At 45.0% G+C, this 17,106-nt stretch overlaps 1 protein-coding gene across 2 annotated transcripts in view; it reads left to right on the top strand.

The window, feature by feature from the left end:
- Fzd6 (frizzled class receptor 6) overlaps window positions 1–15,178 on the top strand; it is a 30,776-nt gene extending 15,598 nt beyond the window's left edge. For both annotated transcript variants that reach the window (XM_075961145.1, XM_075961146.1), the window contains exons 3-7: window positions 2,266–2,462; window positions 7,869–8,886; window positions 10,659–10,807; window positions 11,962–12,390; window positions 13,450–15,178. In XM_075961145.1, coding sequence (XP_075817260.1) covers window positions 2,266–2,462; window positions 7,869–8,886; window positions 10,659–10,807; window positions 11,962–12,390; window positions 13,450–13,618 — 1,962 coding nt within the window. In that variant the 3' untranslated portion in view covers window positions 13,619–15,178. The remainder of the gene's footprint in view (window positions 1–2,265; window positions 2,463–7,868; window positions 8,887–10,658; window positions 10,808–11,961; window positions 12,391–13,449) is intronic.
- Window positions 15,179–17,106: the final 1,928 nt, after the last annotated feature.

Raw genomic sequence — 17,106 nt, 5'->3', positions numbered from 1 at the left:
CCTGTCCACTCTCCCTTTTAGCTCCTGGATGCCATCTAGTGCAGACCCACCTGTCTGTTCAAGTCGTCTCTGTCTCTGAGAGTTCGTATGCGCACAGATCCTGTTGATGTAGCATTTCTTGGTGTTCTCCACCCCCTCTGGCTGGCACACTCTTTTAGCCTCCTTTTCTGCTGGGGTCCCTGATCCCTGACAAGAGAAATTTGATGCAGATATTCCTCTTAGGGCTGAACGGTCCAAGGCCTTACTCTCTGATTAATGTCTGGTTGTAGGTCTCTGTATTTGTTCCCACCTGCCACAGGAGGAAGTTTCTCTATATACTGTAATTTTCCATTTGAAAGTTAATTTTTAAAATTCCTTCCAGGGCCAAAAATGTCATTATTTTACCCTAACCTAAATATTTGGCTAGATATAGAATTTTGTGTTGAAAGGAACTTTCCATCTGAATTTTAGAAGTATTTCTTTATTACTTTCTAGCACCTGATATATTTTCAAATATTTAGAATTTAATCCTTTGCCTATGTCCTCCTTTGGACACAGTTGCGTTCTTCTCTTTGCTGGCCTAATGCTTTGTTTAAGGCATGGTTTGTCGTGGTTCATCCATCTTCTACACAGACATTCGTCACCCAGTTATAGTTTACAGGTGACGTCATAGGGCAGCAGACACTACGCTAGGCCCTGGGGACACAGCAGTGAGTGGGACAGAGGTCCTTTTAATTTAATCCCAGTAGTAAAGGCAATGTCATGAAACAAATCACATAACAACTTCTTAGGTATAGGTTAGGACAAGCTACAGTAGGGGTGGAAGGAGAGGGTGCGTAGGTAGAAGGTGCCTCTCCAGGTGACAGGTAACAAGTGACAGGTGAGCAGGCTCCAGCGAGGTCTAAAGTCACAGCTGTGGCAGCGTGTAAAGATATGAGACAGAAGCACCATGGAATGAGGGCAAGCAGAGGAGAGCAAGTGGAGTCAGGGCCAGGGGTTGAGGCCGGAGCACACGGTAATGGCTCTCACGGTAACGGCTCTGCCAGTTCTGTTGGCGTCCTTGAGCAAGGACAAACTTAGATCTTAGGAATCACATTTGTGGGGCTATGGATTGATGTGGGTGTGAGATTAGCAAGCGGGATACGGTGAGACCCATAGGGGTCTTTGCAGTGGGCTAGGAAGGATACAGTGACTCCAGCCAGGTGGTAATAATGGGAGGTGGTTGAATTTGAAGTATAGTTCGAAGGAAGAATTGTAGGATTTGTTGACAGGCTGGATATAAAGTGCAGGAAAAACAGTAAAGTATGAGTTCTTTCATTATTTTCAAGATTCTTGGCCTGAGCAGCTTGGGCGTCATGAGATGGGACATTTGGGGGTGGTTTGGACACAGCGGGGCTGAGTGTGAGGTGGTTGGCGACAGCCAAATGGAGCTGTCAGGAAGCAGATGTTCACATCTGGAGAGCACAGAGAGGCGGTGCTGGTGGGTTTCCCCAGAGCAGGAGGCGCAGGATCTGAGCTGTAGAGCGTTTCTTTATTTATAATCAACAAATAGACGATCAAAAGAGGAGCGGTTGGTGAAGTGGATAGGGATCCAAAACATCAGTGTTCTGTAAGACAAAAGGAAAATGTTCAGAAAGAGGAATTGTGTTGGTTGGTGACATAAACAGAGTAAAGGCTTGGAATTTACTGCTGGACTCAACTCAGTGTGGTGGCTGTTGCAAGTGGTTTTCCATTCTGTTCCTTTCACTTCTGCCACAGTCGTGATTTCTGACCTAGTGAGAGCCTGCTCACCTGTCACCTGGAGAGGCACCCTTTACCTACATCTGTCTCCTTCCACCCGCCCCCCTACTGCAGCTTGTCCTTATCTAAATCCAAGAAGTTGTTATGTGATGTTTGTTTCATAATGTTTGCCTTCACCACTAGGATCAAATGAAACGAGGAAGGACTTCTATTATACTCACTGCTGTGTCCCCAGAGCCTAGCACAGTGTCTGCTGCCCTGTGACGTCACCTGTCAACTATAACTGGGTGACGAATGCCTGTGCAGAGGACGGATGAACAATGACAAAGTGTGTTTTCTCAAAAAAAAAATGGTCTAACCTATAAAATGATAATTACCATCTTATGTGAAGGACTCACACATAAATCTCACGGACAAGAAAGTTACTAACTCAAGAATTAATCTCCCTGAAAGAGTTAAAGACTCTATAGAGGCTCCGTGGAAAAGTATATCCAAACACATCCGTGATGAACGTTTTTCTAACTGTGTCTTTCTGTCTTTTAATAGCACTTTCTGCCTGTCGCAAACCTGGAATGCTCACCCAATGTTGAACTATTCCTTTGCCAAGCTTTCGTACCAACGTGCACAGAGCAAATCCATGTGGTTCCACCATGCCGTAAACTATGTGAAAAGGTGTATTCTGATTGCAAAAGCTTAATTGACACTTTTGGGATCCGGTGGCCGGAAGAACTTGAATGTAACAGGTGAGTTTTCTTCACTGAAAATGAAAACTACAAATAGTAAATCCTAATGGAGTTTTGGGATTGTTAGCGCTCCATGCTATCGCTAACATTAGTTGACTCATTGCTACACACTCAAGAGGCGGGCACAGTAGTGGTGAGCACGGTCGACCTACTGGTTAGCAATAAGCTGACTTAGTTCTTGCTCTCAGGGAACTTACAGTGAGGAAGAAGGGGCAGGTGATAATCAAGTAACTGTGCCAGGGAGTGCGCTGATGCCCGTGAGAGACGCAGCAAAGGGGTGGACATAATTATATGAGAACCCAGCTGCCTCTCGCCTAAACTGGAGCTGGGGAGTGGCCAAGAAGGAGCTGACCGTGCTTTAGGAGTGGACCTCAAGCATGAAGGATAAGGCTGAGCTGGTTAGGGGATGAGACGGGAAGAACATTCTAGACAATAGGAGCAACTTGTTCAGTATCTTGTGATACATGCCTGTGAGAAGCTGAGCGTGGTGCCACATGCCTGTCCTCTTAGTGATCAGAAGGCTATGTTGTGAGACCCTGGCTCAAAAAGCAAATAAAAAACACAAGCCAGTGTAGTTGTAGTGATGAGGGGACAGAGGAGGAGAGAGAAACAGCAGTCAGGCCCTTCCAGGTCCCTAGCAGGTCTTCTGCCGAGAGCAGGGGCTCGCCAGGTGTGTTGGGGTAAGAGTGGCTTCTGTGTAGAGCAGGGCTCTCTCACTGTGGTCTCATGAGGGCTGTTGGAAAGCTCTCCTTGGGAGTTCACCTCAGGACTTCAGGCCACCTCCCTTTTCCAGCGTTGATGAGTTGGGAGTTCACCTCAGCTGCCTCTGAGAGTTTAGCCCTTTACATACAGTTTTTTTTGGCAAGATGTCAGTCATTTGGTAACAACTGAACTAATAAGAAAAGTGCAAAATGCGTGTCCAGAAAGGAGAGAGGAATCTGAGGATGAGGCAGCACCAGGTTCAGCCACTGTGGAGGAGTCTCCCCTCTTACTGGAGCAGTGGGGACAAAGGACAGACACGGGGCTGAGGACATGGAGGGAGTGGGAGAGAAATCGGACACATGAACAACCCTCAGGAAACTGGGTGTTGAAACAGAGGAAGAGGGTGTGGCAGCCAGAAGGAAGCCCAGGAAAGTTCCTCTAATGGGATAAGTGGTGAGAATTGGAAAGCACAGAGAAAATAAACAGAGTTATTGGACAGATTTAGTACAAAGATAAAGGAGCAATATGGACTACTAAAGAGCTTCCAGGATCGAGGGAAAGCAGGCACGTACAAGGTAGAAGAAACAGTCAACGGAAGTCTTCCAAGGAGGAGGCAGGATCCCAAGCACAAATGTGATAGAGGCACCTCCTTTGTAATGATGGGACGGAGTCAGGATGGCCCAGGATGGTAGGGCTGTGTGGTTACCAAGGCTCTTAGAGAAGGCAGGAACCTGCTAGTGTCTGTTGGGAAGTAGCTGGTGCCTGGATCCTGTTGAGCTGGGGAGGTGGGTTTGGGTTATAACTTTGAGAAGCGACAGACAGGTGGAGCGAGTGAAAGAGCGAGCAAATTGTAGAGCTTTAGGAAATGTGGGTTACCCTGAGTTAGTGGATGCTCTGGTCCCTCAAAACATTCTGCAGCAGTGGTGGGTGCATGGGCCTGTCACCTGGGAAGCAGATATTTGGGTTTATCTGTGGTTGGAGTTTTATCAGATGGATACAATGCAAAGATGAGAAAGGGTAGCGTGAGGGGCTGGAGGGATGGCTTAGGAGCACTTGTTGTTCTTGTAGATGACCTGGGTTTGATTCTTGAGCACCCACATGACAGTTCACAACTTATTGTCCTGTTCCAGGGTATCTGAAGCCCTCTTCTAGCCTTTGAGGGCACCAGGCATCCACATAGAGATAGAGAGACAAAACACTCAAGCACATGAATAAATAATAAAAGGGAAGAGTAAGATGAAGGAACAACGAAGGGTATTACTTCAACATTAGTTAGCCGGTGACTGTCTGAATGGATGAGGACTGAGGGGGAAAAGTTAAAGAAAGCAGGACATCCCAGGGAGGTTTGAAAAGGCGGTATAAACAGTTCCTGAAAACACGCTGTCTGATGAGCACTTACAGAGCAGAGGCAGGGTTCCTGTGTTGATTACAGGAAATGGCCGGTTCCCAGGTCACCATAACTAAAGGTAGCTGGAGTGGGGGTTACCACTGGAGAGAAGAAAGTTCAGAAGCCAAAGTTTAACGAGCTATCCACAGAACAGTCAAGTCTTGGAGGAGGATGCCAGCAGGAGGAGAGAAAATGTAACACCCTTCACGTGATCTTCACAGCCTTTTTCCTATATACCCCCTGACCTATGTGCTAAAGATATGCAGAAAAGAATTCCCATTGCCCTGGATCTTAAATATTAGTGGCAGGAGGATGAAATAAGTAAATTCTAGGTGTTCTCAGAGGTAGTTTCTGTGAGAAAGATGCTTGCTCTCTCTGGGGTTGCTGGCGCAGTTTCAAAGCGTGGAGATCGTGACTCACAGAAACAGCAGCTGGTGTCAATGCTGACATTTCCTCCTCTTCTCAGAGTTTTAATCTATAAAGTCGGATTTTGTTGAGAAACATTGTTTTCTTATATCAAATCAAATTTGTTTTATGTTTGGGAATACCTGATAGGTCACAATGGGAAGTGGAATCTCCATCTCTTTTATAAAATTGTGTAGACTCAACATCAAACCATACATATCTCACTAGTATAGAGCAGATGAACTTCTCTTTTTAAACTATTGATTGATCACTAGATATATTCTCATTTCTTCATAGATGTAAAAACGGTCTTCAGGGTTTTATGGCATCTTATCTTGCAAACACAAAAGCAGAGCGAATTTCTGATTGCAGCCCGAGTCCGAGCCTGCTGGAAGCTTTAACATCAGCTCAGGCAGCTTCTGTTCAACTGTGGGACGCAGGAGGAATGGTGCACTTTAGGCTCTGGGTCCCCAGGACGAGGCCTCTGCCCTTCCAAGTGCCTTTGCTTTAGGATGGGTGGGAAAAGCACCCTAGTTCTTGGAGGCACAGCTCCCAGCCTGTCAGGGTCCAGGCACACTTTTTATGCCATGACCGTGTTGCCAGTGGTCAGCGTCTCTCCTCCCAACTGCACCTCCTCCCCGCACTCTCCTGCCTGTCTTTCTCCATAGCACAGACTCTCCAGCACACCGTGGGAAAGTCTTGGGATCTTATTTCTCTTGTCCTCTTTCTTTCCCTCATTTTCAGTCTTCCATAGCCACACTCCCTAACTGTGTACCTGTCCCGTTTTCAAGAAAACACACTTTGGGGCTGGAAAGCTGGCTTGTATTGCTCTTGCAGAGGACTGGAGTTTGGTTCCCAGCACCCATATTAGGTGGCTCACAGCTGCTTGTAATTCAAGCTTCTGGAGGACCCAACCCCTCTCACCTTCACACACACCTGTGTTCACATGCGCACACACATACAGAAACATGAAATTTCTTTAAGAAAATGTACTTTCCTTTTGTAATCCATCAGCAGGTGCTCCCACCACCCAGATGACTGGGTTGTTTTATTGCTTTATTTCAAAAGATAATAAGCAGAACTAAATGATGGTACATTTTTTAATAAAGTTGAAAGATTGTGAGCATTTATTTTGGAGGAATTTATTTCTATCTCCCTGTCTTTGTTTTGAGACAGAGTCTCACTGTGTAGTCCTAGCTGACCTTGAACTCACTCTGTGAACCAGACTGGTCTCTAGCTCACAGAGATCATCCTGCCTCTGACTCCTGAATCAAGGTGTGTGCCACCACACACACCCTCCCAAAAGTATGTCCTCTGGAAGAGCAGCCAGTGCTCTTAACCACCGAGCCATCTCTCCAGCCTCTTATTCTCTATTTTTATCTTAGCCTGCTCTATTTCGAATGCATTCTCATTGTTTTTAAACCATATAGACCCTTCAAAATAACACCAGTACACCCAAATTCAGTTCAGTGGTACAGTTCTGCACAGAAGAGAGTTAGCTGCGTGTTGCTCCAGCAAACAGCCAGTCAGGTCCTCACACTGTCCTGATGGCTGCCTTGTCCTTCTGAGACTGTAAGCTCCATCTGTCACTTCTCACAGCCACCCTAGTTTTATCCCCTTGGTTACGTGATTAGTCAGCAGCGCTGTGAGCATTAGAGAAAGAACATAGGGTGGAGGCAGGGTTCAGTGAAAAGAGCACTTGTCCCGCGTGTGCAGAGGCTCACACTCAGTCCCACGTGTGCAGAGGCTCACAGTCAGTCCCGCGTGTGCAGAGGCTCACACTCAGTCCCGCGTGTGCAGAGGCTCACACTCAGTCCCGCGTGTGCAGAGGCTCACACTCAGTCCCACGTGTGCAGAGGCTCACACTCAGTCCCACGTGTGCAGAGGCTCACAGTCCCGCGTGTGCAGAGGCTCACACTCAGTCCCACGTGTGCAGAGGCTCACAGTCCCGCGTGTGCAGAGGCTCACACTCAGTCCCGCGTGTGCAGAGGCTCACACTCAGTCCCGCGTGTGCAGAGGCTCACACTCAGTCCCGCGTGTGCAGAGGCTCACACTCAGTCCCGCGTGTGCAGAGGCTCACAGTCCCGTGTGTGCAGAGGCTCACACTCAGTCCCACGTGTGCAGAGGCTCACAGTCCCACGTGTGCAGAGGCTCACAGTCCCGCGTGTGTAGAGGCTCACACTCAGTCCCGCGTGTGCAGAGGCTCACAGTCCCGCGTGTGCAGAGGCTCACACTCAGTCCCACGTGTGCAGAGGCTCACAGTCCCGCGTGTGCAGAGGCTCACACTCAGTCCCGCGTGTGCAGAGGCTCACACTCAGTCCCGCGTGTGCAGAGGCTCACACTCAGTCCCGCGTGTGCAGAGGCTCACAGTCCCGCGTGTGCAGAGGCTCACACTCAGTCCCATGCACCTGGAAATGAAGAGTGGCTGATTTCCTTGGGATTTATATTTCATATGCCATAGTTAGGCAAGCCAGTATTTTGTCTGGGAATTACTGAATTAAGTAAACTGTACACCCTCTTAAATAGTCTGTCTTAAAAGCAGAAAATATTTAAAATTATGATGCGACTTAATTATCTTCTGAGGAAATAGATTTTTATGGCTTCCTGTCTTCTTGTGATGCATTTATGTGAGCTGAGGCTTCATGAACAACCAGTTTTTAGTTGATTTTTAAAATTCTACCCAATGCTAAAGATAATCTTTCAGCCTTGCCATCTCCCGTCAGCTATGAACACAACAGGGTTGTGGTTTATACTGGGAAAGCACAGGAGAAAGTGGAGTAGACCTGAGAGGGCTTGGGGAGGAGGCGTGAACTGATCAGAGTGCATTGCGGGCTTGCCCGAAGTTCTCAGAGAAATAATGGGAATGTCATTCCATGCTGACCTCACACCCTGAGTCTCTGTGGTCTTTACAGGCTGCCACCCTGTGATGACGCTGCTCCCGTGACTCCACATCCGCACACAGAGCTCGCTGGTCCTCAGAGGAAAACAGAACAAGTCCCGAGAGACATTGGCTTCTGGTGTCCAAAGCATCTTAAGGCTTCGGGAGAACAAGGCTATAAGTTCCTGGGGATTGACCAGTGTGCCCCTCCCTGCCCCAACATGTATTTTAAAAGTGACGAGCTGGACTTCGCCAAGAGCTTCATAGGAATCGTCTCGATCTTCTGTCTTTGTGCGACTCTGTTCACGTTTCTCACATTTCTAATTGACGTCCGGCGGTTCCGATACCCCGAGAGACCAATCATCTACTACTCCGTCTGTTACAGCATCGTTTCTCTCATGTACTTTGTGGGGTTTTTGCTGGGCAATAGCACAGCCTGTAACAAGGCGGACGAGAAGCTGGAGCTCGGGGATACGGTTGTTCTGGGGTCGAAAAACAAGGCTTGCAGCGTGGTCTTTATGTTTCTGTATTTTTTCACAATGGCCGGCACGGTGTGGTGGGTAATTCTCACCATTACTTGGTTCTTAGCCGCGGGGAGAAAATGGAGCTGTGAGGCCATCGAGCAGAAAGCAGTGTGGTTCCACGCGGTGGCCTGGGGCATGCCTGGTTTTCTGACTGTCATGTTGCTCGCTATGAACAAAGTCGAGGGGGACAATATTAGCGGCGTTTGCTTCGTCGGCCTGTATGATCTGGATGCCTCTCGGTACTTTGTCCTCTTGCCCCTGTGCCTCTGTGTGTTTGTGGGGCTGTCTCTCCTCCTAGCCGGCATCATTTCCTTGAATCATGTCCGACAAGTCATACAACACGATGGCCGAAACCAAGAAAAACTCAAGAAATTCATGATTCGAATTGGAGTCTTCAGTGGCCTGTATCTCGTGCCCTTGGTGACTCTTCTTGGTTGCTACGTCTATGAGCTCGTGAACAGGATCACCTGGGAGATAACTTGGTTCTCCGACCATTGCCGCCAGTACCGCATCCCATGTCCTTATCAGGTAGGAGCTGTCATTTGGGTGATGCCACTGTTTGCTTTTCATGTCCTGGCAGTGCACTTGTGTTAGTCACAGTCAGGAAATGAGGCTTCGGCTTGAGAAGACATAACAGACGTAGGGGGCCATCCCCTGTGCACCAGCCAGGCTGGGTGACGTGCTCAGAGTTCATTCCTCAAGCGTTAACTCTAGTTACAGTTATAATACAGCAAGTCTCCTGCAGTTATGTTAAGCATTAAATCGAAAACAATTAAATTGGATTATAAAAGCAGATTAGCAATTATGAAGAATAGGCCTCATCAGAGGGATTAAAAGGAAAAGTAAATTCTACTGAATTGGAGAGGTTTGCTTTTATTTTTTTTTCACCTCCTCTATTAGTAGGAAAATGCTATGCTTGGGTTTAACCTTTTGCGCAGTGTATGGTTCCAAATATAGAATTTGATTTTTGCCCAGCCCATCCTGTCATTCTTAACTGAGAAAAACGCACAATTGAAAATGTTTCTTATGTCTCTGATGCTTATGATTAGTATAAGGAGCTGTTTTTAAAATTAAAAATTGTAAATTCCTGAAAATATATAATTTCTGAAAGCATTTCAGTTGAATTGTTAAATAAAAATTTGGGGTTTTTTAAAAGGCAAATTTTGGCAGTGTGCCTGTGTGCTTGGGAGGTTGAGGCAGAAGAACTGTTGAGTTTGAAGGCAGCCTGGGCGATGCAGTAAGACTCTCTCCAGTAACTTCATTAATCTCAGATAGCTTTGGCGTGTCTGGGGATGTAGCCTGGTGGCAGGGGACTTGCTGAGCATGTAAGGCCCTGGACCTTCGTTCCCCTCCCTCCTGCTCTCCCTCTTCATTCCTGATCTTTGGCTTCTCCTGAAGACTCACTTGGGCTAATACAAGGATGGGCACTGCCACATTCCGTGCAGTTGGGACTGGGTGGGGGTGACCTAGATGTGTGTAGAGGGGGGCTGGGTGAGTAGCCCTCAAAGAACAAGCCTTGCAAAGCAAAGTTCTGCCTGTGCGGATGTGGGTGGGGCTCTGGGCAAATTAATAAACAAAAATGCAATCTGTGTAACACTTGAACACTTAGGATCGTATTTGAAAATGTTTGTATAAAGAAAAGCATGATTTTACTTTTTATGATATTTCTACATTTTCACATCATAATATTTGGTCTGTGATAACCAAACAAATTTTATTATCATGTGCATTGATACAGAAAGCCAGGAAATATGAGTTGATTGTCTGTTAATTTTTTCTTTTTATGCATATGAGTTTTTTGTCTGCATGTGTGTGTGTGTACCACATGTATGCCTGGTGCCATGAAGGACAAGAGAGGGTCCTGGTACGGAATTGTGGACAGTTGTGATGCGCCATGTGGTGCCGGGACCGAGCCGCAAGAGCTCTCAATGGCCGAGCCATCCCTCCAGCCCCTAAATACATTCTAAACATAGATTATAGTGAAGGAAAATAGGTAAATACTTGCAGACAAATATTTTAATAATTATGAGAGGCCCCTCTACCAATAGGAGAGGAAAAGGTCAAGAGGTCACACCAAGATCCTGAGACTCATAAGTATTTTCCTCTGTTGAGAGCCATATTTTGATATACTTAAAAGTTCCTTGTTCAGAACTCCATAAAGATGTGTTGAACTTAAAATATTGTTTCTCATATTATTTATTTCAAACTTTTTGCAGTGAAACAGACTGAAGATGTGTAATCTGCTCACATTTTACCTTGACAATGTAAATTTTCTTCATGTTATTATTTTGTTTTTGTAGGCAAACCCGAAAGCCCGACCAGAACTGGCTCTGTTCATGATAAAGTATCTGATGACACTCATTGTTGGCATCTCCGCCGTCTTCTGGGTCGGGAGCAAAAAGACCTGCGCGGAATGGGCTGGGTTCTTCAGACGAAACCGCAAGCGAGAGTAAGCGCGGACTAATTGCCTTAAGGTCGTTTTTAAGGAAACAGAACAAAATGCCGATGTTTTTACCTAAAAATGATAACAATTCAAACTAATGGGATGTTCTGTAATACCATTGTATACTTAAGAGTAAATAGTTAATTTTGATTCTTTATATGTATTGTGTATCATGTGCTATAGAGTTTTTTTATTTCCTACTGATTTAATTATTGAACTCTTTGTGGTACAGATTTCATAACTATAGCTGGGCGGGGTGCGGGGGTGGGGCTACCTGTAGCCTGATGGCCAGAGGCAGGAAGATGGCAAATTTGAGGTTCACTTGGATAGCAAGACCCTGCCTCCAAAATATTTTAATTCAGAACTATATGCTTTTTCACTAATAAGTTTTGAAGGCTGGAAATTACATTTAACAAGCTCTTTATTATTTTCTTTGTTATTTGTATTGTGTCTCATATTTATGTACCTATATGTTGACAGAGGTTTCTATCCTGCCCGGTCCCACAGCTCTTCAGTCCCAAAGAAATACACAAAGGTGTAGCTCAGGCTTCTTACTAATTAATTCCTACATCTTAAATTAGCCCATAATTGGCTTGGTACCTTTTATCAGTGAAGTGTTCTCATCTTGCTTCCTCTGTGTCTGGGTGATGACTGCAGACCAAACCTTCCCTCTTCCCAGAATTCTCTTCTGGTTGCCCTGCCTATTCTTCCTGCCTGGCTACTGACCAGTAAGCATTTTACTAAACCAGTACACGTGACAAATCAATACAGGGAACAAGACTGTTGTACCACAGCACCCACACTCACTGCACTATAACCTGTCAACTTTCACGTTAGAGAGCAGAGGTCATAGGCTACACGGTGTCCTCTTTCTCTGGCTTACCCTTGTATTAGCATATCTCTGTGTGACACAGACACAGTCACTACCATGGCTGATTTGTATTTCCTTTGCCTTCAGGCTTAGATTTCTGACTGTCTTAATCTCTCACTAGTATGCTGCTTCTGTTAGCAAAAGCAAAGAAGGTGTTTGCACAATAGATCATGATCTAGGAATCCCGCTTTTGTAAAAGCTACAGACCATATAGAATTCCTAACTGAGGAGAGTCTGTCTGTAACCCTTACGATGGACTGAGTGCTTTCTGCCCTGGGTCTCCCCGCAGCCCCATCAGTGAGAGCCGGCGAGTGCTGCAAGAGTCTTGTGAGTTCTTCCTGAAGCACAACTCTAAGGTGAAACACAAGAAGAAACACGGCAAACCAGGGACGCATAAGCTGAAGGTCATTTCCAAGTCCATGGGAACCAGCACAGGAGGGACGGCAGACCACGGCACCTCTGCCATGGCCATCGCTGACCATGACTACCTAGGACAGGAAACTTCCACAGAAATCCAGACCTCCCCGGAAGCATCCGTGAAAGAGGCGAGAGCAGACAGAGCAAACACGCCCAGAGCGAAGGAACAGGACTGTGGAGAACCTGCTTCCCTAGTGGCATCCAGCTCCAAGCTCCCTGTGGAACAGAGTGACAGGAAAGGCCGAGCCGGCAGTGTGAAGGAAAAAAGTGTTGTGTCGGAAGGGGCTCCGAGTGAAGGAAGGTAAGGCTAACCGACTGTTGTCTGATTGTCGTCATTTGAAATACAGCATTATTCATTTTTTTTTGGCACATATTGCGTCCGGAATGAAAGCATTTTATAATAAGATACCAATACTTTTAATTCGAAGAAGTTTGGTTTCAGCCAGTAGATGTGCTACTTAATAGTTTAGTTTTTAGTTTTAAGAAGTCTTAATATTTAATGTTTGAGTTGGAAAGTGATGTTCATTTCTTGTAATTGCTAAGAGTTAATTGATAGTTAGGTAAGTGTTTAAAGTGTATCTGAAATGCAGGCCAGACTCCCATCAGACATCATAGCCGAGCATGGCGGTCCATGCTTGTAATCCCAGCACTGCAGAGATGGGGTTGTGAGGGTCATGAATTTCAGGCCAACCCAGGTTACATACAACACAAGTTCAAGGCCAGCCTGAGTTATAAAAGTAGCAAGAAAGAAGCATGTCAAGGAAACAGAACACATTGTATCATTCTGTATCTAAGGTGATTTTTATACAAAGATGATTATAAAATGCTTTTAGTTTCCAAACATGAAAAGATATGGTAGATTTTTCCCCATGGTCAAAAGTAACGGAAGCACAGGGCTGGTTGTGTTTTTGGGGATCCCCCCTGCCTAGAATGTTGATAGCTGACTATAGCAAACTCAAGGTTGCTATGCCCTTTCAGACAGGGCTGAATATACTTTGTGTTCCCATAATGCTTCCATATTCCTGACTGTAACTAGCCAGATGCTCTACCCTCCCCTGGGTTTGAGCTGAGGTCTTGCTCATCTTTGTATTCCTAAAACTGTGTTTTAACACTGCTGGGGGATCAGAACGCTGCGAGATCTCAGGCTCGGCCATACAGGACAGTACTGGGTGAAGTCTCTGAAATCAGCAAAGGTTGTATTTGAGAAAATCATTTGTGATTTGAAGTGCTACCAAGAGCTTTAGGGGATTGTCTTTTGATAGCGCCAGAGCTGCTTGCGGGTAAAGGAGCAGCAGCTAGAGAGATGGTTGGCATCCTTTGTGCCTCTGTATGTGAACGTCTCAACTTTCTTCTTTTCTAGGGTAAGCCCAAAGAACGATGTCACTGAGACTGGCCCTGTGAAGTGCAACAGTTGGCAGGTCCCCAGTTCTTCAGAGGCGAGCAGCCTCAAAGGCTCAGCCTCTCTGCTCGTCCGCTCAGCCTCCGGAGTTAGAAAAGAGCAGGGTGCAGCTTCTCATTCAGACACTTGAAGAAACATTTTATCCAATGCATTTGTCTCTTCTCTTTTACAAAACCACCACAGGGGAGACTAAACAGAGTGGTAGAGCCCTCACCCGGCTACTTGAGGACCTAGGCTCATCTCACAGCAGGGCAGAAAGAAAATCAAGGTTACATTCTTCTTTGCACTTAAACTAGCTTTGTCTACTGTCCAGTTGTTTGTTGTTTGTTGTTTGAGACAGGGTTTCTCTCTGTAGCCCTGGCTGTCCTAGAACTCATCCTGTAGACCAGTCTGGCTTTAAACTTAAAGATCGGCCTGCCTCTGCCTCCTGAGTGCTGGGGTTAAAGGCGTGCCCCACCACTGCTGGCTTTTTGTCTACTGTCATACTGGGGGTGGGGGTGCAGATTTCAAGAATAATACAATGCATTTATACCTGGACAAGCGGAAACATTCAGGTTAATAATATTTTTGAACTGTAGGGGGTGGGGAGGGCATTAGAGGAATCTTTCTTCTATTTGTGAAGATTCTTTTATTAAAGTATTTTAAGATGTTATGCTGTTTCATTCTTTTGATATAAAACCAGGATTTTTCTTTACTAAAGTATTTAAAACTCATCATTGAACCTTTTATATGTAAAAATATATATTTGAAAATACTTATGTATTTGAAATTTTTGAAAATCCTGAAAAATCGGTTCAAATATTTTTATGCTGTTATTCTAATATTTTGATAACACTTTGATACTATGGTAGCTGTTACACTGAATTTTTCAGAAACTTGTAAAACAGCATTCTTGTGTGAGTTTTATAAGTGTTGACATTTGAAGATTTCACAGGTCTTTGAAAGGAGATGCCTGTGCAGACAGTGTCCCTCCTTGATTGCCCTGCCTCCTACCTTCTGCATCTTAAATTAGCAGGTGAAATGTTAGTTTTATAAATTACACCAAGCTGCTGAGTTCCTTTTTTTATTTTTTAAGGTTTTGTGACCACTCAAGATTGAATTATGGATATTTATAGTTGCTCATAACTTTTTTATTTTATTATATATTTTTTTGAGACAGGGTCTTACTATGTAAACCCTGTCCTGGAACTGAGTATGTAGACCAGGCTGGCCTAACAAAATGTTGCTCCCTCTGCCTCCCAAGTGCTAGGACTAAAGGCTTCAGCCACCACATTAGTTTTCATCCTTCTTTAAAACTTAAGTTTTTTAGATTACTACAGACACTTTGCATTGTATCTTTTTCATATGCCAGGCAAAATTCATATCTGCAACAAAACATGCAAAAGAAAGCGTGCTAACAACAGTAGGGAAACAGACAGGGGTGTAACCCTGCATGAACAGATGGAGTTTGAACAACGTACTTGAAAACACTAAGGAATTTCTTTAATTTTGTTTCTTATTAAGTATTATTTCATGAGCAGCATTTTCTTGGATGCTTTTGGGCTGTTTGATCATCTGATAAAGTTTAAATTAAAATTGTCATGTACTGTATGGAAAATGTTGTAAATGCTAACTTTTCCACATTTGTAAACTTTGTACACAAGAACTTTTTTGTGTGATCTTTTCATTAATAAAATTTTCTTTGTATAAAGGATTGTATTATGTGACGAGATATTTAAGTACTGACACAGGAAATAGTGTAATTTTTCAGATTAATGATGGTGTAGCTAATAAACCAGAAACTTCTTTTTTTTTTTTGTGGGCCTGGGCCTAAACATTATTAGAAACTTCTTTTTAACTGAGGACAATGAGGACAGTTGCATTTGTCAGTGTCTTGTGCTAGGTCTTTTGGGCCACCAACAAGTTCCCAAATCATGACACAGAGACTTATTGTCAGTTGTTAATGTTTGGCCTTAGTTTGGGCTTGTTCCTGGCTAGATTTTTAAATTTATATTAACCTGTTTCTCTTCATTCATGCTTCTGAACTTTTTACCTTTCTTTCCTTCCGTATGTCTGGCTGGTGGGCTCTGGATGACTCCTGCTCTTTCTCCCCCATTCTCTCGCAAGCCTAGATTTTTTGAAGAAATCTTACTTAAGCTTTCCAGGTAAAACCAGTCTGGAATGTCCAGCCGTCATCAAAGTCAGTTTTCCTGCTGCCTCAGTTCCACCCAGAAATGCGCCACCAGCGGGTGTGTCCACGAGCTGCCTCTGGAAAACACGGCGTCGCCAAGGCAACAGTGAGGGCACACACCCACCGGGAGACGAAGGATGTAATTTCTAATAACCACACGGAGACCGGCTGCTGCCTCTCTGCTTGGGAAGCAGGATCTGCAATAGCTCGCTGCCCACAGTCCAAGTCCGAGAGTTTGATTCCAGGTGGCAAAGGCCTCGCGGCAGCCACAGTGTCGCGTGCAGAGGAGTCGGCTGCTGTGAACTCACACTGGCAATGTGTCCATCCAGAGAACGAGGGAAGCTTAAACGGCTAAGCTGAAATGTCCGAACAGCTCCAGCCCAGAGTCAGCAGGAAATGAAGTTCATGGGAATCCTTGCCTGGAGGAGGGAGGCCTGCTGGGGCGGCTGCCAAAGAATTGGAATGTGTGGTGGTAACCGCTCAATGCAAATGGAAAGAGATGGGTTAGGTGTGGAGCCAAACCTGAGGTATCTATTTTCCATCCCCAGAAGAAAAATAGACAAGAAAAACTTTGATGGAAATCTTTCTCATTTTCTGCCACAAAAGGAGGTAAGGGTGACCCTACTTAGAGTTTTGATTAAAATGTCCTTTTAAGAAGTTTTCCAGCAGGGCTATGGTGACGCACGTCTTTAATCCCAGCACTGAGGAGACAGAGGCAGAGGTAGTCCAGGCTCTGAGTTCAAGGCCAGCCTGATCTGCAGCATGAGTTCCAAGATAGCGAAGGCTACACAGAGAACTACTGTCTCGAACCAAACCAAAGTTTTTCAAATAAATTATTCTACAAACATATACTTTACATGTGTATATGCTCTATATGTTTCCTACACACCTTTCACATATGCCGAATTTCAACGTACTTATGCAAAGATTCTGCTAACTCCTCACACATGTATATATAAAGTAAGCAGATCATTACATACTATTATTTGTCGTATTTCTTTAAATCTTTTGCTGTTTTTACCTTTATTTGTTTTTAGATAGAATCTCACTAGGTAGACCTGGCTGACCTCAACCTGTGGCAATCCTCCTGCCTCTCTGCCTTTCCAGTGCTGGGATTACAGGTCAGTGCGGGCACAGCCAGCTCAGACTATGATGTTTTATTTTTATAATTTATTTCATGTGCATTGGTGTGAAAGTGTCAGATCCTCTGGAACTGGAGTTACAGACAGTTGTGAGCTGCCATGTGGGTGCTAGGAATTGAGCCAAGGTCCTCTGGAAGAGCAACCAGTGCTCTTAACCACCGAGCCATTTCTCCAGTCAGGGTAAGAAGCATGAAATCAGCAGTGAATTAGAAATATTTTTCCTAAACTCAGAAGAAAATAAAACACTATAATGGTCTCGCTGTGATATCCCCAAAGTATTAGCTTGTAGTAATAGGGGCGGCAGCG

Source organism: Microtus pennsylvanicus, chromosome 2, assembly GCF_037038515.1.
Source record: "Microtus pennsylvanicus isolate mMicPen1 chromosome 2, mMicPen1.hap1, whole genome shotgun sequence".
Taxonomy (NCBI): domain Eukaryota; kingdom Metazoa; phylum Chordata; class Mammalia; order Rodentia; family Cricetidae; genus Microtus; species Microtus pennsylvanicus.
The sequence above is the reverse complement of the archived record's forward strand: the minus strand, read 5'-3'. Positions and strand labels throughout refer to the sequence as shown.